The sequence below is a fragment of the Austrofundulus limnaeus genome, unplaced genomic scaffold, assembly GCF_001266775.1.
Source record: "Austrofundulus limnaeus strain Quisiro unplaced genomic scaffold, Austrofundulus_limnaeus-1.0 Scaffold48, whole genome shotgun sequence".
In the NCBI taxonomy this organism is placed as follows: domain Eukaryota; kingdom Metazoa; phylum Chordata; class Actinopteri; order Cyprinodontiformes; family Rivulidae; genus Austrofundulus; species Austrofundulus limnaeus.
The window spans coordinates 1,727,229-1,750,021 of record NW_013952450.1 but is presented as its reverse complement, the minus strand read 5'-3'; the positions used below and the strand labels follow the sequence as shown (position 1 = coordinate 1,750,021).

Here is a 22,793-nt window from a genome sequence, read left to right as displayed (position 1 = left end):
AGAAATGACTGCTTCATTGTGGCGTGGCATGGAGGCAATCAGCCTGTGGCACTGCTGAGGTGTTATGGAGGCCCAGGATGCTCCGATAGTGGCCTTAAGCTCATCCAGAGTGTTGGGTCTTGTGTCTTCAGCTCATCCAGAGTGTTGGGTCTTGTGTCTTCAGCTCATCCAGAGTGCTGGGTCTTGTGTCTTAAGCTCATGCAGAGTGTTGGGTCTTGTGTCTCTCAACTTTCTCTTCACAATATCCCACAGATTCTCTCTGGGGTTCAGGTCAGGAGAGTTGGCAGGCCAATTGAGCACAGTAATACCATGGTCAGTAAACCATTTACCAGTGGTTTTGGCACTGTGAGCAGGTGCCAGGTCATACTGAAAAATGAAATCTTCATCTCCATAAAGCTTTTCAGCAGATGGAAGCATGAAGTGCTCCAAAATCTCCTGATAGCTGCATTTACCCTGCCCTTGATAAAACACAGTGGACCAACACCAGCAGCTGACATGGCACCCCAGACCATCACTGACCGTCACCTCTTCTGGTTGTGCAGCATTTTCTGCTGCACTTTTTCCTTCCCACAGACTTCCCACTGAGGTGCCTTGATACAGCACTCTGGGAACAGCCTATTCGTTCAGAAATGTCTGTGTCTTACTCTCTTGCTTGAGGGTGTCAGTGATGGCCTTCTGGACAGCATTCAGGTCAGCAGTCTTACCCATGATTGTGGTTTTGAGTAATGAACCAGGCTGGGAGTTTTTAAAAGCCTCAGGAATCTTTCGCAGGTGTTTAGAGTTAATTTGTTGATTCAGATGATTAGGTTAATAAGTCATGTAGAGAACCTATTCATGATATGCTAATTTTTTGATAGGGATTTTTGATTTTTCTTTACTTTTTTCGCCAAAATCATCAATATTAAAACAATAAAAAGGCTTGAACTACTTCAGTTGGTGTGCAATGAATCTAAAATACAATATATGAAAGTACATTACAGAAAATGAACTTTATCACAATATGCTAATTTTTTTGAGAAGGACCTGTAATGTACTTTTCCAAACAAAAGAGAAACTAAAAATTTCAAAACTGTAAGATAATTGTTGTTCATAACATTTCCATAGAACCCCACTTCAAATGATTTCAGCTATTTATCATAACACACAAACTGTAAACAACATTTTTTACAGTCATATCTGAAGTGTCTGCATCATATTTATATTTTGTAAAGTGTATCATGCTGAGCAAAGGAAAGTATGTCTTGAAAAATAATGTTTTTGTGCTTTCATATTCCCAGAGTTTGTTCTTTAAAATTGTACCTCTGGGACATTTAGTTAACATGAAACCAAGAAGCTCCGCCGAGCCAGCAAGCATGAGGTGCACAAGCTTTGTGTTTCGAGTGTGTTTGTCTTCTAAGGATTTAAAGGCAGGAGAGGCAAAAACAGCAGGGTTTGTTCAGCGTGATTGGTTTGTACTGCATCTTTGCTCTTTGCCTTTATTCCCTCTGTCAGTGTTGCAGTTTTGGTTCGTGGCCAACCCACAAGGGACTGAGGATGCTTTTCTCATCGTGAAAAGCCACCCATAAAGGCTTTCGAGCAGGAAGAGAACACAGTGAAACAAACGTTAGGGATTTTAAAGTGTCATATGACAACATTAATGTCAGGGAGGTTAAAATGCTTTGTGTTTCTCTGTGTGTGCACATACACGTGTGTGTGTGAAAGCTACATGTAATCTAATAGAGCAATGTTGCGTTTCATCGCAGTGCCAAAGCAAACTGGTGAAGCTGCAGAGTGTGCCCACCCTGCTCTCTCAGGCCCACACTGACTCTCGCCCACAGATGGTAGCAATCACCTCCCGAGGTGCCCGTCACCGCCGGCGCTCTCTTCCTCCCCGTCCAGAACTGACTTGTGTCAAAGATCAACTCTTTATCCTGAAATGCTCGTCCCCCAATATTTTATTTGATTTGTTTGTTTTAGCTAATGTCTGTTTCTCCTGTTGACAATTTCTTCATGTTTTAGTGACAGACTTTTTTAATGCTGCTGCAAAGCTCCTGTTCTTTACTGCCTGAGAAAATATGTGGTCTTTGGCCACCTGCCAGTGTTACTGGTGGCAGCCAGATTCAGAGGCTATTAGGAGAAAATACGTTTCTGTTTGTGAAGGGTAAGTGCGAGGCAGTTACTTTCCTTGGCTGACAGTCACTGTCATCATTATTTAAACAGACTACAATTTATAAATCAGTGACTTGTTAAAAACAATGCCAATATCAGGGAGCAACAACTTTTTTGTCCCCCAGTAATTTCATGTTGACAAGTGTTTTAACTTGTTTCAAAAAGTTGGATTTTAAAGCCATTTTGTTCAGAGATTGAGAAAACTCTTAAAACATTTCATAATCTCTCAGTTACAGAATGTTCAGATATTTTCCTGAACTCAGTCTGGAAGGTTTGATGCTAATGAAGTAAAAAAACAAAACAAAAAAAAAACACTAATATCAACCAAAAGAAAAAATAAGCCACTATCCAAACAGCAACAAAAATGCATAAATCAACTAGTTAAAAGATAGCCATAGTCAATATTTGTTTGCATAAAATGTCAAATTTTGTTTTCTTTGTGCACAAATGCATATTACCAGTATGTAATTGTAAAATCAATTTGTCCCTTTGTGTCTAACAATTTTTATTTTATCTTTTTCTGTTTTTCTAGAATTTTAGATGCTTTTCCAGAAGACCCCTTGGCGAATTTTCCTTACTTGCTATTTTAGCACAAAATGCTAAGTGAATATTTTGACATTTTTCTTCATCATTTTGCCGTTATCTTTAGCTATCATCTTTAGCTATGTTGGGAAATTTACCCAGAATGTTCCATCTGTCACTTTCTATTTCCATCTTGTGTTGTACTGTGGGGACCTCATAAAAGTAAAAGTGGACCGTTCTTACCTCAGCGTCTCCATTATAGCACAAGAAGCTTTGTCACAATGTCTGATGGCAGGATTTTTCCTGTAGAAAAATAAATAAATAAAAAGAAAACAGACAGAAAGCAGATGCAATGGACAAGAAATAAGTTTTAAATTTGAGGAAGTGAAGTGGACCAGTGAGAGGAGCTCGACTCTTCGCCGGCATCAGGTTCCCCAACCTGGAAACCCTCTGGTAAAATCTTGTTAAATCTTTACCTTCTTGATGCCATAAAAAGAAAAATGGTAGATGGAGGAGACTATTGAGATCAGAAAAGATGGAGCAACAAAATAAAAAAATTGAAAAGGAAAACTTTTGATTTTAAAAGCGCTCCCAAGAGCTATGCTCTTAAGCCTCATAGCCTCGTAGTATGAGGCTAACCACAAAAAAACAGTAAAAAAAAAAAGTGGGGGGGGCTGGTTGGTGGTGTCAAAGCTAGAAAAGCTACAAATCAAAGAAGTTCCTGTGTGGACGAGAAGTGGACCTGAATTGGTTTTGTTACAGAGAAGCAGTCCAAACACCCAGCAGGCTTGTAGATTGGTGTTGCTCCTCTCCGAGAACTTAAATCTTTGTCTCTGCTTGTTGTCTACAGCTCATTAGAGCCAACAGAACCTGCAGAGTTTGCATGCTTTTGAGACTCTGTTTACACTTTTTTTGTGCCCTCAGTCATTTACTGAAGTCATTCTGTGAGGTTGCTACCTCTTGAAGAGATCCCCTATGGGTGCATGCATGTGTGTGTGTGCCCCTTTCCCCCAGTCTGCTTTGGCTATAATGAGGAGCTAATTAACCGGGTGTTCCCCTTGGTGCCCTGAGCAGGTGGCTGGAGCAGCCAGGTGGAACCCAGCCCACACACACCACGGCAGGAGCCCACATACTGTAGCAGAGCCTGTTTGGCCAGGCGCAGTGAGTACCCAAAGGGGGCGCGGGGGTGGGGGGCAGCAGCACGTCTGGCCCGCAGCCCAAGCCAAGGGGGGAAAGGTGGTGGTATGAGCCCTCCAATTTTCAAGGACCAATTTTAGACATGGGATTTGGGTTTTGCACAGGCATCCAAAATCAATTGGCTGTGCTTACCGGTTTGGCTTTGTTCAAGCTGGAGGAGAATGGAGGTTAGATTTATCCCTGACACACGGAGTGGGGGGCGGAGAGCAATGCACTTCACGAACACACTTGTGTTTTATTTGTTGAGAATAGTATTTAAGAGCCAATTTGTCAAAGCATACTTGACAGATCCTGCCGTGGAACTCTGTCAGAGGCACCTGTTATTACAGGTGAAACAGAAAACCTCGTTTTACTTCCAGCACACTCTCCTTGAAAGATTTGAAGTGTGTAAAGCAAAAGGTTTTTGGAACAACAAAAACCAGGAAGTTGCATGCAAACAGTAAAAAAAAAAAGTAATGCAAATGTAATTCAGTAAAAAACAAAGCTTTTCCACCAAAATTTGCATTTGGCAATGTCGATTTGATGACAAGGTTGTATAACAGTCCTTTCCTCATATTTTCCAAGAAGTTCCTCTCCCTTCATCCCCTCCTTTCGTTTTTGTCTCAGCATCCCTCCTTTTGCCAAGTCTGTAGCTTGTGTTTGTTGTCCGATTTCCACGACAACGTGAGAAACCAGCTTTACGCATCTTTGAATTGGACTCTGAACCATGAAGTTACTGCGCTCCTTTGAAGACCTGGGAGTCTCTGCTGACTTTACACCCCCCCCCCAGCTCCCCCCTCCCCACAAAAAAAAATCCTTTCCCTTCTTTCAAGACTCATATTGATGCTTTAATGTGTCAAATATTGAAGGGAAAACAGTTTTAAGCATTGGATRGTTATCCCCCACTTAGCCCATTGTGGTTGAGTTTGGAGTGGGGCAGGTTGTTGAGAAGTAGGGGGCCACAAACACTTCAAAACAAAACCATAAACATTCCAGGCTCTTTGGGCATCTGGAGCTCTGAGCTGGAGCTAATCACACATGGGGGAGAAACTRAAAGCCACACACACCTTTTTCACAACCATTCTTCTTTAATGATGTGTCTCTTGCATTTTTTTGTTCTGCAACAATCATGTTTTCTCTTTTTCCACTGATTCTACRCTGYTTTTTACACCAATTCTCTCATTTTMTAATTCTTTGWTAGTCACAAAACTTCTGGTGTTAAAGCCATCACATACATGTTAAATAATTTTAACTTATTTTCTATCAGCTTTCTTTATATCCTCCTCACTTGCAYGTATCTGTTCTAAGTTCGTACTTTGCTGACTGATCTCATTACAGAGCTGTAAGCCAAGAAGATGCCATGTGAAGGCGACCGCCGTTGCGAAAATGTGATCCACTGCTTTCATGTTCCTCCTACAAGGTGTTAATGGACACAACTGCTCACAGCTGCGTGTGTGTATGAGATGCTTGATMGTGACCACGGTCCCCGACCTGCATAACTTTGGAAATGCTTCGTAGCTGGTGTGTTTTTTGTCATATGTCTACAAGAGGAAGTCAGACAGGCTGTTTGAGTTGCTCACATGCATAGGCACAAATGTGCACAGATGTTGAACCAATTAAACTGCTAATGTGTTGCCGAGTGTGTGCTTTGCTTGTTAAATTGAGGATCAACCATATCTTTCTTCATAAGGACACTGCAGATTTGAAGTTTTGAACTCAGCTTTTTTTTCAGTATCTTGAAAGCACCCACTCATCTACTTTGTAGTGTTCTCCGGATCAAGGGTCAGTTCTGATCTTCAGAACAAAGAAAATCCAGCTGTGTCGCTACACAAACAGTGCTGCCTTGATATGAATTTATACATAAAACAGCGCTTCATTAATAGCAAAATTCCATACAAATTGGACCACGTAATAACCAGAYGGAATAGGCGAAACAGTCTGGGAATGTGCCCCCTTGCCCCCCAAACTTTTTCTACTTTCCAGAGTCTACAATAAGGAAAAGGGGGCCTCTTTTCCAACCAGGTGCCAGGCTTTACTTTAAGTGTAATTATATACCCTTACACACACATATTATTGCTTGTATTATAACAGGAAGAAAGACTGTCACTTGTTTTATGTTTGTCTTTGTAATATTGGTACTACCACCTGACTGSTGCAGAAAGATGATCCACCTCAGGAGTGGCATGTTGGAATTGTCAAATCTGGGCAGAGGGGGAAAAAACTATTTTTGAGACATACAGTTTTGTTGTTTCATAGAAGTTAGTAAATTTATCAATATATGCTTTTGTGACGAGTCACTGAACACCTTGAGATCCTCCAGGAAGATCTAAAGAGTGAAACTCTGAATTGTTGCCCATGTCTCATGGACATGTTGCCTCTGATCAATGCACAGTTTAAGTAGTTGATGGATGGATGGATGGATGGCTGGATGGATGGATGGATGGATGGATCAGTATTATATTTTATACTTTCTGATCATTGCAACTTTAAGGCCATAACAGAATAAGAGTTGGTGTGTCTTATGTGTTTTTTCTTTTAGCCTAAACAAAATGAGTTACGTTCTGACATCTGACGTAAAAGGTAACACCACCAAGGGTGTAACCAGGAAGAAATGTACATTATAAGGTCAATTCATTATTATAGTAAAGAGAAGTTTAGTGTTTTGCAGAGTGTCTGCTCAGAGTAGAGCTCTTGTCTGTTTTGATTCAGCCCAAGGTCTTGAGGACTGTGTGCTGTACTATGAACCTGACTGGAGTCAGAACAGTGAGAATAAAGTTTTAAGAAGAAATCCAGCGGATTCCTGTTTATTCGGACATACCATTTTGAACAACGCATATTTTCCTACGGATGGATGGATGGATGGATGGATGGATGGATATTCCAAATATCTGATAAAAACTTGGCTATTTTCTTGCACTGGCTCCAGAGACAGGTGATAATTTTATCATCTAACTTTAATTTAAAAAACAAACATTATATACACTTATTGCTAATAACAAATTGTTTATTTGATTTATGTGTGAGAACGACAAGAAGTCTAAAACATCTCACTTATTGCAGTCAGTTTTAGTTTTTCCTCTCACTAAATTCTCTTTAGTGAACAAAAAGCCACACAMAAAGACATCTTTAAAAGCCTCCAGGTACTCAGTCTGTCTTCACTTAGCCCTCTCTGTTGTGTCTTATTCAATTTTTGACATTCACCGTTACTGAAATTTATTTCCTCTGACACTCTCCCTTCTGACTCACGTTAACTAATAGCAGCTTTGTTTCAGATCACCTAGTAATCCACCTCCGCCTCAGTTGTTGACATTTTTGCTCGTAGACTCAGCGATTGTTTACTACTTTCCAATTTATCTGTGAAGAACTCGAAGCTTAARCTAAGCTCTGCAGTGGTCGTCTTTGAAGCTGTGGCCAAATGTTCRGTCCCAGATATGACTGATTCAAGCAGCTCGGGGGTCTGGATCAAACTCTTTCACGCAAAYGACAGTGGTGGGTTTCACAGTCGACAACTTCAATGCAAACCTGCAAACACAGTGAGCAGAGGGTTTTTTTTCCCCTCCAATGGAAAGACTTTCAGGCCAAGGTGACACCAAGAAACTACTTGGGTTTGAAGTGAAACTGAGGGGCACCATAAGCCCCTAATCACATTTAGTCTTGCTCGCCTCATTAAGAGGACCGCTAGCTGGAGCCCACTCCTTTATCTTTTTAGATCTTACAGTCTTTTCTCATCATTGATTCATGAAATTAATGTCTCTCTCTTACTAGAGATTAATATCTAATGGGCTGAAAGAGGCTGGATTTATTAATTATGAAATGGGAGAAAATGAGGTCTGCAAATAGAAGTTTTGATTGATGATCTGTGGAACGGCAGCCAAGCACAGATTATAAACTGYTCACCATTATACTGCTTTACTGGAAAATCTCTCCCTGCTCTCCAGTGATATACATCGCAGGGAACATGTGTTTTACTACATTGTAAAAGTGAAATTGTTGTGGGCTGACTTGCATTTGGTTAACACCTGCAAACTCTACATTTGTATTAAGCTTAAATCATTAGTGGTAATTAAAAAAAAACCTCTTTTGTCTTTGTCCGCAGCATGCAACTGCAACCTGCATGCCCGTCGCTGTCGATTCAACATGGAGTTGTACAAGCTTTCGGGCAGGAAAAGCGGAGGAGTTTGCATGAACTGCCGTCACAACACGGCCGGCCGTCACTGTCACTACTGCAAGGAGGGCTTCTACAGAGACATGCTTCAGCCGATCACTCACAGACGAGCCTGCAAAGGTAACAAACTAGAAGAGCTGGGTTTTGCATCAGATTCTTACTTTTTGTCAAAAGCCAAAGGAGCTGTTTTAACCTTCATTAATGCTCCGGTAATCATGTCAATACGGAAAGTGTATAAAAAACAAGACAGTGAGGTTTAATAGAAAACATCTGCAGTTGTGGTAACATTAAAAAAATGAATAGCATGTCTTATTTGGCATACCATAGCAAAGAGAGTTAAACTGATACTATGCCTGAAGCTTTTCTGGCTGTTCCGTCAAATTGCCCCCTCCCCATAGCCCCACACTAGTATTTTAATATTTCACATTCACAGTAACTATGTTTTAGTCAGATATTCTACTGGAGGGATTGCAAAAATAACACCACTCTCCTGTAGTTGTTGCTCAGGGGGATAAAAAGGTAAATAAATAGCATAGGAGAAATGTGTCTCACCCATTTCAGGTAAAAAAAAATGCTTTAAAAAAAAAGGCAGCTTCTGTGAGAGTCGCCAACTCACATACTGTAGCTGTTCAGGTCGTTCGGTTGGAATTCCACGGCAAGAATCTGTTTCTGGCTTTCTGCTCAGTTTTCCCTCTAGGACCARCACAAACTGTAACCCAACCCTGGGAGGTTAGGTATGGCATGATATCAGGCCACAGTTATCCACGTTAACAGCACTGAGCTTTCATCCGTCTTCCAGTGGCAAAAAACTTCACGACAATCCACTTGATCTTTYAGTAGAATAAAAATATTCTGAGGATTGGAAGCCAAGCAATCGTTGAAGGAATACCTATCGTCAAAGTTTTAAAATGAGCTCATTTTTAAGAATGGAGTCTGTTTTGGTCAAACCTTAACATTTTGTTATGCACAATGTGAGATCTCATGAGAGCTGTTGTGTATACATCTCAGCCACTATTACATCAAATTTGAGCTTAATATTATTCAATTGGTAAGAATGCAGGATGTCCTTTAGTGAGTTAATGACTTTTGGTTACTAACAAAATATTTTGGCAAAATAGTTGTAAAATTGACTGACTCAAAGCTTTTTTGTTTTTGTTGCTGGCTAACATTGATCACCTGTAGCCATCTTGAAATTGTTTGACTCCAAAAGGTTTACATTCATTTAATGTTTCAGAAGGTTTCGTTAAAATTCTTTCAATGGTTCAGGAGATAACCGGTTAACAAGGTTGACTCCAAAAATTATAAGCAAAGTTGTAACTTGCATGTTCATTTGGGTTGTATAAAGTGGTGAATGAGGCTCAGCTACTGACGCCAAACCTTAGCTCAATGTCTCCAAAACTGACTATGTAAAAACACACAGATTGTGATAAACAGTTTAAACACTTTTTGTCACAAAGGCCAAGTGAAATAAAAGTCAACATAGCAAAAGCTTCTGCTGGGAAGACCGACTTATTGATCAGAACAGTTCCACGCCCTTTGAACGACACTATTATTTTTTTTTTTTTGTTTTATCTCCATCTCCACAGATGTTTCATAATCCAACAAACCCCTGGACTTCTGGCTTTTTTCACCATGACTCACAATCAAACGTTTTAGCACCTTTGTTTTTTCCCCTCTCACGTTATTTCATCCTTCAACTCTTGCTCACTTCTAAGTTTTTATTAACTCATGTTTCCAGATCATGATTGAAGTCAGAGGTTTGACCATAGAGGGCAACATGCTGGAAATGGTCAATAAAATGCAGGTGTTTTCCACGGGAAAGAGAGAGAGAGGAGGGGATGTGTGGGGGTGATGCAGACTCAAGAGAATAAATGGTTTGGGCCTGCTTTCAATCAATCTTAGCCTGGAAAGGTGTCTAAAAACACACGGAGGAGTGTGTCAAMAATCAAAATACACACCTTGTGCAATGTAGATAAATTGCTCAAGTTAATCTGAAGATTTCCTGATTTTCAGTTAAAATACCCTGATCCCTAATGTGCCGATTGACTCAATTGAGAAAAAAAAATATGTAGGAAGATATTTTTCCCCTTTTTTGGCACAAGTTTAGAGATGAAAGTCCCTCAAGATTATATTTTAAAGTAGTTATGAAAGTTTCATTAGAATTTATTCACAAGTACAGAAATATTTTACAGACGTTGATACTAAAGTTTTGAACAGATTGCTCAAATACAGATGATTTTTGCCAAGACTGATTAACTGTTTTGGCCGTCATGCATGAGGTTAACTCTACAAGTTAGTCATTGCATTTTTTAAGAGTCAAGTTAAAATCAAGACAAACAAACAAACATGGTAATAACATTATATCCTACTTTCCATCACAGTGAGTAATAAACAGAGTGTTTCCTGTTCCATTGAAGCAAAGGGAAAAACAGCATGGCTGTTTTTTGGGGACTTGGACTCATTCCTGAAATAGTGTTTAAACTTCACTTTGTCTCACTTCAATGCTAAATATAAGGAAGTTGAAATTAAATGTTTTACTCCTTGTTTTTCTTTAAAGTAAACATTTACCTACACCATTTAAAAAAGGCAATCATTGTCACAAAAACTGACGTGTGCTAATGTTCGTCAACATTTTTCAACTATAATCTGTGCAAAGCCATGCTGAAGAATGACAACTGCCAAAGCACTGGTGTCCGTCACATCTGCAGTCACACAGGCTTGAAAAGTCATCAACATCTGAGGACATTTTTACAGCTTCTTAACTGGCTCTAGCCCCCTGCACATAAAACTTCAGACAAACAGTTTGGAGGAAGAAAGCTGGGGCTGGAGAGTGACACCCAACCATCCCCCACCCCATCCCCGTTCCCCCTTCTACCCCCTCCAAACGCAGGCAGTCATTGCCTGTTTACTGAACAATGTGAACACTGACAGAAATGATTGAAGTCTTTAAACCATCGGTGTCTGTTTAGAGGAGAAGTGAGAATGTCTACCATAACTCAGRTCTGTTTATGCTGACCCGGTAGATACCTCTGTGCTACTCTGAGATCAGTGCAGGAACACCGGGTCATCAGTGCTTTGCCACATGTCACAGCAGGCATGATTGACTAAAAGCATTGGAGTATCTGACAGGATCCAATAACATGGGTACATCCCGCATGTGCTTTAAACTAACCACTTTAGGAGGAGATTAAACAGAAAGTCTGAATCATTTTGGATTCAACTTTTGTGCTTAAAAACCCAGTTATGAATTATCAACTTATGGGAAAAAAACGGTTCACTGCTGATACAGACGGGTGTTTTAACACATTAATCAGTTGGGTTTTGTTATGAAAGACAAACTCAAGGAATGACAGAAATGTCCCTCATGGTTCTGTTGGAGTTTATTAATACAAGCTTAACCTCGGCTTGATGAAGGCGGATGTTAGGTTGAGGAAAAAAAAGGACCATCTATGGTAGAGAGTCTATAAACCAAAACAAAAGACTGTAAAATCCAGGGTTTTGTAATGTAAATAAATAAAACCATCCATCTATCCATCCATCCATCATATATACTCATTTCTTCCTTTCAGGGTCACGGAGGTCACTGGTGCCCATATCTAGCAGTCAGTGCAGGGGGCGGGGTACATCCTGGACAGGTATYAAGTCCATCACAGGGCTTAAAAAACTACCTATGTGGTAAAATGTATCTGGTCCAGTTCTGGTCTACACAAGGCACCAATACTCGGCCCAGATACCACCAAGAATGGCGGCCCTTTGGTGGGCTAAAGGTGGTCCATGCATTGGCGAGCACCACATAAACCAAACCACAACTGGGCCAGTTGTAGCATGCCATCTTAAAAGTGATGTCATCATTGCTACACCTGCCCACATGCCAGTAGTTCGCCAGCAGTACCAGTTTAACATCAGACCTGGCCCACACCTGTCTGCTCTGTGGGTATGATAAATCATTTGTAATATTTTCCACCTTTACTGTAACATAAATCTTGTATAATTTATTGAGAGCTGTGGGGAGTTTAGCAGTWGGGAGAAACTATGGAAAAACAAACAGATGCAATAAGTCAATTGCATATGTTGGCACACCTTTAAACTAATAGTTTGTCGATGCACCTTCTGATTTAATGACTGCCTTTGTTCTTTTGGGAACACACCTGCCATCAGGTAATGTTGTTGATCAATCTGAAATAAAGTTCAGTTGTCCTCGCAGGACATTGTTGACATTTACTCAGTTGCATCCTTGCAGTTAAATCCATAATTCACAGTAATTCCCAAAGCATCAATAGGAGCTTATTGTTACAAGGAATTAGTCAGGAGAAGGTTACAGGAAGAAAAAATCCTCAGCATTAGATACTAATAGAGCACAGGGAAGATGGTCATCAAGGAGTCATTATAGAGAATTGGACCTCCCTCCTAAATTGTTGCAAAGTCTACAGACAGTACTGTTTAGGATGGCAGCCAAGAGGCCTGCAGGTACTGATGGTACATGGGACAACAATCTCCTGTTTTTATCAGTCATGTCTGGACGTGTGGAGAGGAAACCTTTGCTTAAATGGGGGGAAAAATAATATTGCGACAAACAAATCAAGTCTCACAAAAGCATGCCCAAAATGTCCTATTTCACAAATCCAAAAAATATGGTGCAGAAAATATGGTGCAGAAAAAGAACAAGCATCCTGAAACATGGTGGTGGCAGCATCAAGCTGTGGGGTTGCTTTTTATTGTAGCTGGAACTGGGGTTCAATCACAATAAATAGGATATACTAGAAAGGATGAAAAGTTTCTAATATTTTTATTTTAAGCCCAAATCTTCASATGTCTACTAGAAAAGCTGAAGAGAATTCAACCCCAACACCAATAAAGTTGAGACATTGGGTAAAACATAAATAAAACAGAATTTAATGATTTGATAAACATAGGTAAAATATAAAATAGAAACAAACTGCAAATCCTTTTCAAAACATTAATTTAAATAAACTACGAAGACAAGATGTTTAAAGTTCAAATTGATTTTTTTTTCAAATATTCACTAGTTTTGAATTTGATGCCTGCAACAGGTTCCAAAAACAGCTCTGTCAACACTCTCTGGTTTCATTTAAAAGAGTCGATCAGATATTGTCCAAGATTAACCTTCAGGGTRGATATAGCTCGCTAGCAGCCTCRCACCGAGGACCTATCMACGTCATCATTTACTCAAAATGCTTTGCGTGTAAATAAAATAGCCCCATCTGTAATATAGTTTTAAAATTTTAGTTTAAAAATTATAAAAAATAAACAGCCTGCAGTATTTTTACAGTCTTTATTTTACAGTTAAAATATGTGTTTATTAAATAAAGTCTAATGTTACAACTCATCATGGATCCCTTTAAACTGTTGCACTATATGCTCACACAGTTGTTCACAAAGTGGTGAACCTTTCCCAATCTTTGCTTGTGAACGACAGCCTTTCATGCTGCATTTATACCCAATCATGACATTCACCTGTTTCCAATAAACCTGTTCACCTGTGAAGTTAACCAAAATTTCCCAGTCATTTGCTTGTTGTCTCTTTCCCAGCTTTTTTACAATGTGTTGCAAGCATCCAATTCCAAATGAGTGAACATTTGCAAAAAAATAAAAACAAAGTTTATTTGTTTGAACATTAAATGTCTTTCTTTGTGGTGTATTCAATTGAAAATAGGTTTACAAAAAAGACAAATCATATTCTATTTTATTTGTTTAACACAATGTCCCAATTTCATTGAAATTGGGGTTGTAGTAACCACCATCATTCCAGTGTTTTTAAAATGGCATCACCAGGAGGAAGCTTAATTTTTGGAATGTTTTAACCAGAGTCTAGTCATACATTTCATTGAAAAATTGTGGGATGACCTGAAGAAGACATTGCCCAAGATGTCCTTAAGATCTAACAGATTTTGAATCGCCATGTTAAAAAAAAACTGTAAAGTTGTGATATATTATGATCTCATTTTTACTTCACAATAAAAGTGGAATTTTTATGGGGATCCATAATACTTTAAGAGTAGAAACAGATTTTTTTGTGTGTGATCAATAGTTCAGGTTCATCAGAGCCCACATGTGTATGAGGAAAGAGATTTATCCCTAATCTTGAAGCATGACCCTTCTGTTCACCTCCACACTTCTGAACAGGTTAGCCTTTCCGGAAAAAGCAACAAAAAAAGTGTTGTCTTGACATCTGAGCTGTAGATAATCTTTCCATGCCTCAACGCCAGATGCACATGATTACCCCTTGGGTCAGTTTCATTTACACTCTCCTCTTGTCCATTCAACAGGTGGTATGGGCTTCTGCTTTGTTGTCACAGCTAAAAAGTAAAATATGAGGCACATATGAACACCTTTTGTCAGGTGGTGGGATGAAACTGTGGCATGTTTGCAGCTGCCTCTCTCTGGCAAAATGTACTGTATCTGTCACTGTCAAGCTGCAGGGATTTCCCCCAAAATTTAATCTCTGAAATCTTGATCAACTTGAACAGTGACAAGTTTACATTGGTGCTTTTGTACAAGTGTATGTTCCAAGAAATTACTTTCACAGTGAGGGAGCAGGCAGAGTTTTTCATTTTTCTGGATTCTATTCATTGCCGAGTCTTTGACATTATTGTTCAAGACAAACTTGTAGCATCAGGTCATTTCTCCAGAAAAGCAAGTGGATGTAAAAATCCTAAATTAGTTTTTTTTTTGTGACACTGATGTATGTCTAGATTAAAGAGAAACAGTAAGTTTGTGTTTATTGCTTAAAGATCAAGTTTATGCATTTTCTGGCAAAGCTGGAGTTGACCGTTGTTTATGAGCTGAGTCTGCGTTTGGATCCATCTCTCACGTCCACTCCTTYAGTTCTCACTGCAGCCCTCACCCTCTTCCTGTCATCCTCTCCACATTCATGTAAATAGTTGTCAAAGAGCTTCAAACCAACACTCCAGATCTCGTATGTAACAGCTTTTGGATGCCAAAATAGACCCATTTTGGTTAAATAAATTGTCCAGAACCAGCAAAACTCATAAAAGCTTTGCCAAAGTAAGGTGACCGGAGCATTGCTTGTTGCTTTTGGCATTTACTGGGCACTGACTGAGCTTTCGGGAAGTGTTGAAATAGCACAGAGTGTGTCACCAGATAGGCACACAGTGTTTAGGTGGAAAAAAGTATATATGAGTGCATATAATTAGGCTTAGGTTTCCTAAAGGCATCACTCACTTTAAACTCTTTTTTTTACTTTTCCCTTATTGGTTTTCATTCATAAATTAAACTAGGATTATTTGAAAGAATGCATATAGCCCACTGCTTTATAGTCAGACTTTATAATCAAAGCTTTCTTGATCAATTAGTGCTTATAGTATGTGTTGGAGAGGACTCTGAATAATGCCTGGTTCAAACGGCAAAATAACTGTGTCCATTTTGGTCCCATTTTGACCTGAAAATCTTAACGATGCCCCGATTATCCTCATGACTCTAATGATCATGTTAGGAGATATGTCTGCCATGTGCAGTGTGTTAGGAGTGATCTACTTTGCTTGGAAAGGCGTCGGGACCACGCTTAACTTCAAATTGAGGATATTCAACACGTTGGATTGTCTTGGCCCGATATGCAGCAAATGTGATGTCCCCTGCGGACAAATGAGCACACAGCATGTTGAATGTGATGTGTAGCCAGTGAGAAAGTGAGGTGACAGAAACACAGAGTGGAATAAAAAATAAAGAAGACAAAACGACTGCCACAGTGCGGGGCTCCAGTCCGGTGGACGTCAGAGAAGTCCATTAATTTTTTTCTGTTAAAAATAGTCCACAAACTATGGTCATTGCTTCTTCCTTGTCTGCCATGTTTATTTACTCTGAACTCACGTTTGATCTCAAGAAGTCTCGCGAGATTTCTCGTCTGACATCTGAATGTTTGTGAGTGAAATCTGTTTGTGTATTGTGTGTTATCTTTAGCTGTGTGTGTGTGCACACAACACTGTAGGACAAAACCTGTCATATCTATGATTTTTTTATCATCGTGTGTGGGGTCTTCCAGTCTTTGAAAATCAGCTGAATATTTTAAAATTTTGTACTGTGAACCAGGCATAAAAGATAACTCTACTATTGTAGTCTTAAACACACATGGAAAAAGAAACCTGTTCCATTTCACAATATTCAAAAAGTTAAAAGCACAAAAACTTTTTTAAACTAATTAAATGGCTCTAATGTGTTCGAATCTTAAAAAGAACAAGATSATATCAGAACTTAGAATCCTGCTTTAAATCAGTGTTTAACACGYCAACATCTTCTGCTTCCTTTTTGCAACAAGTTCAAACAAGTTGAGTCTCATCTTTTTTTCACCTCTCTCCCAWACCAACACCTTTCCCTCCCCCTTCAAACCTGCCCCCCACCCCCAGCTTGTGACTGTCACCCTGTSGGCGCAGCAGGCAAGACGTGCAACCAGACCACAGGCCAATGTCCCTGCAAGGACGGCGTCACCGGCATTACCTGCAACCGCTGTGCCAAGGGCTACCAGCAGAGCCGCTCGCCTGTGGCCCCCTGCATCAGTGAGTGTTTAACGCAGACAAGCCCACACAGATACAACATGCATGTTAAGCGTAGATGATTCACTTTGGGTTTGTGYTTTCCAGTGATTTATTTATTTATTTAGGATGGAAATAAAGGGACACGTTCCACAGTCGAGACCAACATGATAGAAAAGGACAAAAAAAAGAATAGAACTCTTTATGGTTACAGATTTTTATCAATGACCCTGTAACGACATTCAGCCATTTGTAAGAGCGGGCAGCTCTCCATCATGCTGTGTGCCACAAGATAGCCTCAACAAAATCTAATCCATGCCACCAAGTGCTACAGCTAGCATGACCATTCTGTGCCACATGGTGCCGTGTTGGTTTTCTCACATGCAGCCCTGGAGCAGATGGTAGATGGGTAAAAGGGAAAGGACAACTGTGGTCATGGATGGCCAAGCACAACATAGATCTGAATGCCTCTGGTCTGTCTAAGAAGAACAAAAGTGTGTGCACCTTTTAAAAGCAATGCAAATGCTGTTAATGACCACTGTGTGTGTGTTTGTTTGTGTGTGTGTGCAAGTATATAGCCTCATGGTGAGTATAATACATCCTCCTGAGGCTCATCTTCCCCAGGACGGAAGATAAGCCCATTAAGCAGCCAATTAGTGTGATGGCAGCAGCCCACATTTAAACGATCCCTTTCATCATCTGTCTATCTTCCCCAAGATGTGGCCATGAGGGCACACGGACTCAAGAGTGGCTTCCAGCAGCTGCGCCAGCCTCCCCAAATCCTCTGTGCCCTTGTTTGTTTTTGTTGGCAGGGTGTCCATAATTTTAGAGGGGGAGACAACTGCTGCGTTTGCCTCAAAACAGCTTTCAAGAAAGCTCCCCCTTCTGCCAACACACTCCCACTCTATCGATGTGAAACCTTCAACCTCCAAATCCAATCAAAATCAGATCCTCTGGGTGGATGCTAAGTTGGCGTTCCAGTAAATTCTATTTGTGGTAAAAAAAAATAAAAATAAAAAAGCAGAGGGCACGCTATTAGCATTAGCGTTTGTATTAGAAAGCTGCATGCGATTAAAGCAGGGGTCCTGGAGGAATTCCACAAGGCAATTTTTAGTGTAGCCAGCGGGCACGGCACATGAAATCTGCATCTGTCTCAAGACGATCCAAACAAAATTGACCCCTTTGCCATCTGCCCATCTGTCTCTACATACTAGCATGAAGATTACAGAGTAGTGCAGCTAACCCAACGTCTGCCATGGGAGCCCAAGACTAATGGAGTGCTGCCACTTTTCAAGTTTTGACTTCACACTTAAATGTGTTTGAGCGGATTCAAATCTAAAACCTGAATTGGCAGTTAACTCTGAACTGCATTTACTTCATTTGACTGAAAAATAGGAAAAAGGTCACACTGAAACCATACCTCGTTAGTCTATCGCATGCATAACTCTTCCCACTCACTAGCAATAAGGCATCATGTCAGTTAGAGTTTATCTGAGAAAGCCCCATGTGTTTTCATTTACGTAATTGACAAACATATGTCACCGTCCAGCCCTGCTTCCCGGGTGAGTCTGAAGATCTTTATTGCCAGCGACACTGTTTTCTTTCTCTGGATGCAAATGTTTATATTTTGTGGGTATATAGATTTAGTCATTGACATGCAGCCAAATCCTTTTGTGGTTGTTTGAAAAACGTATGGGTTCACATTCATACCCATGGGTTAAATTTGCATTACTTTTGTGTGTTTCAGAAATCCCTTTGGTCAACCCGACAGCTGTGGTGAGCAGCACAGAGGAGCCAGCAGGTTAGTAGTGTCTCTCTGCACCTCACCCTGAAACACTGTTGCAGTACAAGAAGTACAAAAACAGATTTTTCAATACTTTTTTTATATTTTACACACAAGTTTTGAGGTATGGAAATAAATAATAAATAGTAATGCAGGGCGAGTCGGCTTGTTTGAAATTATACACAGAGAACGAGTCCACTGGGGATGGCAAAATGTTTCCATTGTCTTTAATATCCTGTCTCTTTGGCATGGTTTCCTCAGCCACTACCCTTACATTACTGGAACCTTGCTGTACAGCCAACAAATAAGGCTGCAGAGATGATTAGTTACAGTTTAGAGGGTAGATTTGGTGGAAGTTGGAGTTCTGAGGTGTGAAAAGAGTGCTGGCAAGTGACTTAGGGGAAGTATGTTCTGTCACTCTCAAGCGCTCCAATTTAGGTTTCGGTCAATTACCCTGTTCTTATTTGTCATTCTGCAACCGTTTCATTTAAATTGGGTTGGTGATTTGGAAATGGTGATTCATTACTGGTTTACGGCATATATCATCACTCAGACTGCTGACTGTGCCCCCCACTTTGTCACCAATACTTGACACCGTTTCATTTTCAAGGCCTAGTCGTTATCGTTTTATATTCTTTGGCTTTTCAAACGTTCATATTTTCAAGAAACCTCACAATAAATTTTTACTTCTTACTTGGTTTCAACTTTGGACTACTTGCATTTCAAAGGTTACATACTGTACAGTTTGAGGATCTGACTTACAGAGTTCAACGTAGATTTTAATGACTGTATGTCTTGGCATAAGTTGAACGCCATCGTTGGAAACAACCATGGAACACATCTACAAAATAATCTCCAAATAAATCTAAAAGCATAAAATCAAAACAGGTTTATAGTGAAGGGGTCAAATATTTTTGTCATAAAATGTTGATCTTAAATATTTCAAGAGTTTCAAGTAATTACATTTCTAAAAAGCAATCCTTACACACCAAAAGCTCAGATGCCAAACTGTAAACTGCTTTTGTTAGTTTCTTTCACTTCACTCAAAAAACAGATGTAGTTGATTTAATAAAAAAWATACTTTACTTGTAAGTAATTGTAAAGTAAATGCGTTACCTTTACTGAGTGCAGTAGAGTGTAACCAGTTGACTTTTTTTGTTAAATCCATTACATCTGTTTTTTTTAGCGTATCTTGCCGATCTCAGCCCAGCTTTCTGCTCGTGTGCTCTGGATCCAACAAACATGACGCCAAACAAAATCTTCCTAAAACAGCTTGCGATTGATGAGCTACATCTCTAATTATGTCACACAAAATGCAGGCAAACAGAAGATAACAGTCAAGTTCTCTACTTGACTTTAACCAAAACAAGAAAAGATTCAAAATGCTGCTATTTACAGTCAAGACAAATAACATTACTGTGTAGATTGAAWGAAAAGACAGTGACCCACAAGCAATGACTTCTGTCATGTTTGCCAATCAGAAACATGAAAATGTCTTGAGAGGGGAGCGGGGAAGTAAAAAAAAATTTTTATACTCAATTCTACTGCACAGTACTTAACTCCGCATAAGAACTAGTTCAAAGTTCACTTCATTCAAAAATAAATTAGGTTATTTAAGTTTATAGTTCACTATTTAAAGACAGTGTGTAGGATTTTGTCAATTCTTTTAGCCAAAATTGAGATAATCACTAATGACAATAATAAAAAAACATGTCTAATCATTGCAGACAAAGACCTTGTTTTATTATTTTTACCTTATAAAAAGCTGTTTTACATCTCCATGGTCACGGGTCGCCACTACAGGCAGCCACCATCTTGTCTACGAAGGCTCATGAAGGACAAACTGCGGTGGCGGCGTCAAAATGGTTTTAGTTGTAATACTATAAATGTAATATTTGTTGTCTGTCATTGTAGCTGGGATAATTTTACATATTAAAACTCAATCTTACAACTTGAAATATCACTAGCCCTGAAGCTGCTGGTAGACATCGCGATTGGAATTATCAAAAGGTTTTTGACACCTGAGAGACACCGTAGCAACTCCTTTGCTTTTGGAAGCGGGGGGTGGGGGGAGGACCAGGGAGGATGATTCAACCACTCAACCACTAGATGTCACTGAAAACAACAAATCCTGCACACTGTGCCTTTAACTATGCAGAAGAACTAGTTCAAAGTTCACTTCATACAAAATAAATTAGRTTATTTATGTTTATAGTTCACCATTTAATGTTTAAATTATTTCCATCATAAATGTGTTTAGCAGATTTTATACACAGTCTTTCAAACTAACATTGTCGGTAGATGACATCATGAGTCAATTAGCATTTTATCTGTGTTGGGAGCTAGCAGATTTTTGGAAAAGTAAAAGTTCCACTATGACAGACTTAGCCAATGAAAACTGTAACACARTGGCTCCTTGAACTGTTTTTGTGGACAAGAGAAACAACAATACAGCCAGCTCACCTGCCAGAATGCTGGTCCAACAGCAACATTGTGAGGGTGGTTTCCACATTCCACACCTCAGCAGCTCCATTCCTTACTGCTGTTGGCAGTGCCTCTAATCCACAGTTTTCAGTTCAGGTTTTTATTAGAATGATGGGATCCACCAAAAGCGAGGTTCAAACAGGTTTCAAAGGTTCATACAGATCCAGTGTTGTATTGTGGGATTGTATTCCTCTTCTGAGCCCTGGTCTTCACACCACAAGGTGCACAGCTGAGCCTCATCAAGCAAATTAGGGAGATGTACAAAATGACCATACAAATCTCAGTGCATTTACTACCTCAGGGTTGAAGTGCAGATAAGAATGTGTTACAGTCTGACATCATGGCAGACACATGGCAGAAAACAATATGTTTTGGAGGGATGAAGTAGAATGACGTAACTAAAGTTTATCCTTAAGGTTTTCATTAGACAACAACACTCTAAAAACATTTAAAGTYTTCCAAGGTGAGCCATAGCCAGTTCAGATTCTTCTAGCAAAAGTAAACACCATGAATGTGATTTCTTGAACCTATTTGTAGATAATATTGGACACTTCCTAAAAACGCCAGGCCTGTCCTTGTCCATTTCTTCCTTGGGAACATTTTCAAGGGATTTAAAGACACAAGTTCAAGTTACTGCTTGTCAATTCACCTCAGCTCCAACTAAACACATCAGATCATTCCACCCTCACATCTCTTTCCTTCCTACACTACCATGCAAGAAGCTCCACCAGCTTAAGGCCCCCAAAAAATCTTTTTGTGGAAGGGGCGGTAGATGCAATTTGTCCTTGTCATGGCACAGTGAAAGGGGGGCTCCTTGGAGCCAATGGTGGATTTGCCAGTGGGGCGGTTTTCTGGGTCAGTGGGTGATTCACCACAAGCTTTGCCAGGTGAAGAGCTAGCAGTAAACTACTTCTCATGGGAAAACACGCACTATTTAGTAACCAGTATTTCACCAATGATAACCCTTTTTAAATCAGCATATGAAAGGTAAAAGGAATGGTACATGGACTGCATTCATTTGACACATTAATAGCACATACAATTTTCAGTGAACCAATAAATTCTGTGCAAATTTAAAATAATAATAGCATAATATGATATTTTACTTATTGTACTGGGAGTGTCCTGGCACATCCATTGCCAAACACATCTATGTCTATACTTTCTCTTTTTTAACACAGTAGTCTGTCTCTACCTTGAATCTTTCCTTTTCTGTTCTTTCTTTGGCTAATAAAGCATCCAGTATTCAAATCCACAGCCAAGTCCCCATGACAATTTTATRGGCTCTCTGGTCTTCTGTTTCTTCCTCCTACTCAGCCATTCCGTCACAAGTGGTCAGTGGAACACCCTTACATTCAAGCATCCCTAAAAGCCTATTTTTTTCTCACTGGAAACACTTCTCTTTGTTTATTACCTTAGCATTTTATGTTTATCAGTTTCCTTTGTTACTTTGATGAGGTATGTCCTGGCATGACTGGGTTCATCTCCAGCCTTGACACGTGTTAAAGGGTTTTTAGGTTCCCAGTTGGCTCCAACATTTTTATTTATTTACCGTTATTTAACCAGRCAAGTCCTGTTGAAATCTCAGGTCTCTTTTTCAAGGGAGGCCTGGGCCTGAAGGCAACCTATTGTACATGTTTTTGTGGGTGGGGGAAACCAGAATATTGGGAAAAAACCCATGCAAGCACGAGGAGAACATGCAAATTTCACACAGAAAGACCCCAGGTCCGAACCAGGGATCGAACTCAGGACCTTCTTGCTGTGAAGTGTCAGTTCTAACCACTGAGCCGTCRTGCCGCCATGCTTATCAGTATGTGACTGAGAGAAGAAAGTAGTGAATAAATAGAATGTGCATACATGTTTGGTATAAAGGTGAATGAGATACACTATGTAAAGTGCTTTGCAAAGCCCATATTACTGTAGTTTAAATGTCTATATAAGCATGGGCCATTCTGAGGGCAATGAGAAGCTTGACTGCAAATACCAGTTCTTGTTACTAGCATTTGTT

The 22,793-nt window shown here is 39.8% G+C and overlaps 1 protein-coding gene and 1 long non-coding RNA gene across 4 annotated transcripts in view; one reads left to right on the top strand and one right to left on the bottom strand.

Annotated features, from left to right (window-relative positions):
• Window positions 1-21,508, bottom strand: part of LOC106517409 (uncharacterized) — a 64,834-nt gene extending 43,326 nt beyond the window's left edge. Inside the window, exons 1-2 of the long non-coding RNA XR_001310205.1 lie at window positions 20,765-21,508; window positions 2,914-2,973 (exon numbers count right to left, since the gene is read on the bottom strand). This is a non-coding gene — a long non-coding RNA (uncharacterized LOC106517409). The remainder of the gene's footprint in view (window positions 1-2,913; window positions 2,974-20,764) is intronic.
• The window catches only part of ntn2 (netrin 2), a 49,252-nt gene that overhangs the window by 23,499 nt on the left and 2,960 nt on the right, over window positions 1-22,793 (top strand). For all 3 annotated transcript variants that reach the window (XM_014008231.1, XM_014008232.1, XM_014008230.1), the window contains 3 exons: window positions 7,943-8,131; window positions 16,393-16,542; window positions 18,266-18,319. In XM_014008231.1, coding sequence (XP_013863685.1) covers window positions 7,943-8,131; window positions 16,393-16,542; window positions 18,266-18,319 — 393 coding nt within the window. The remainder of the gene's footprint in view (window positions 1-7,942; window positions 8,132-16,392; window positions 16,543-18,265; window positions 18,320-22,793) is intronic.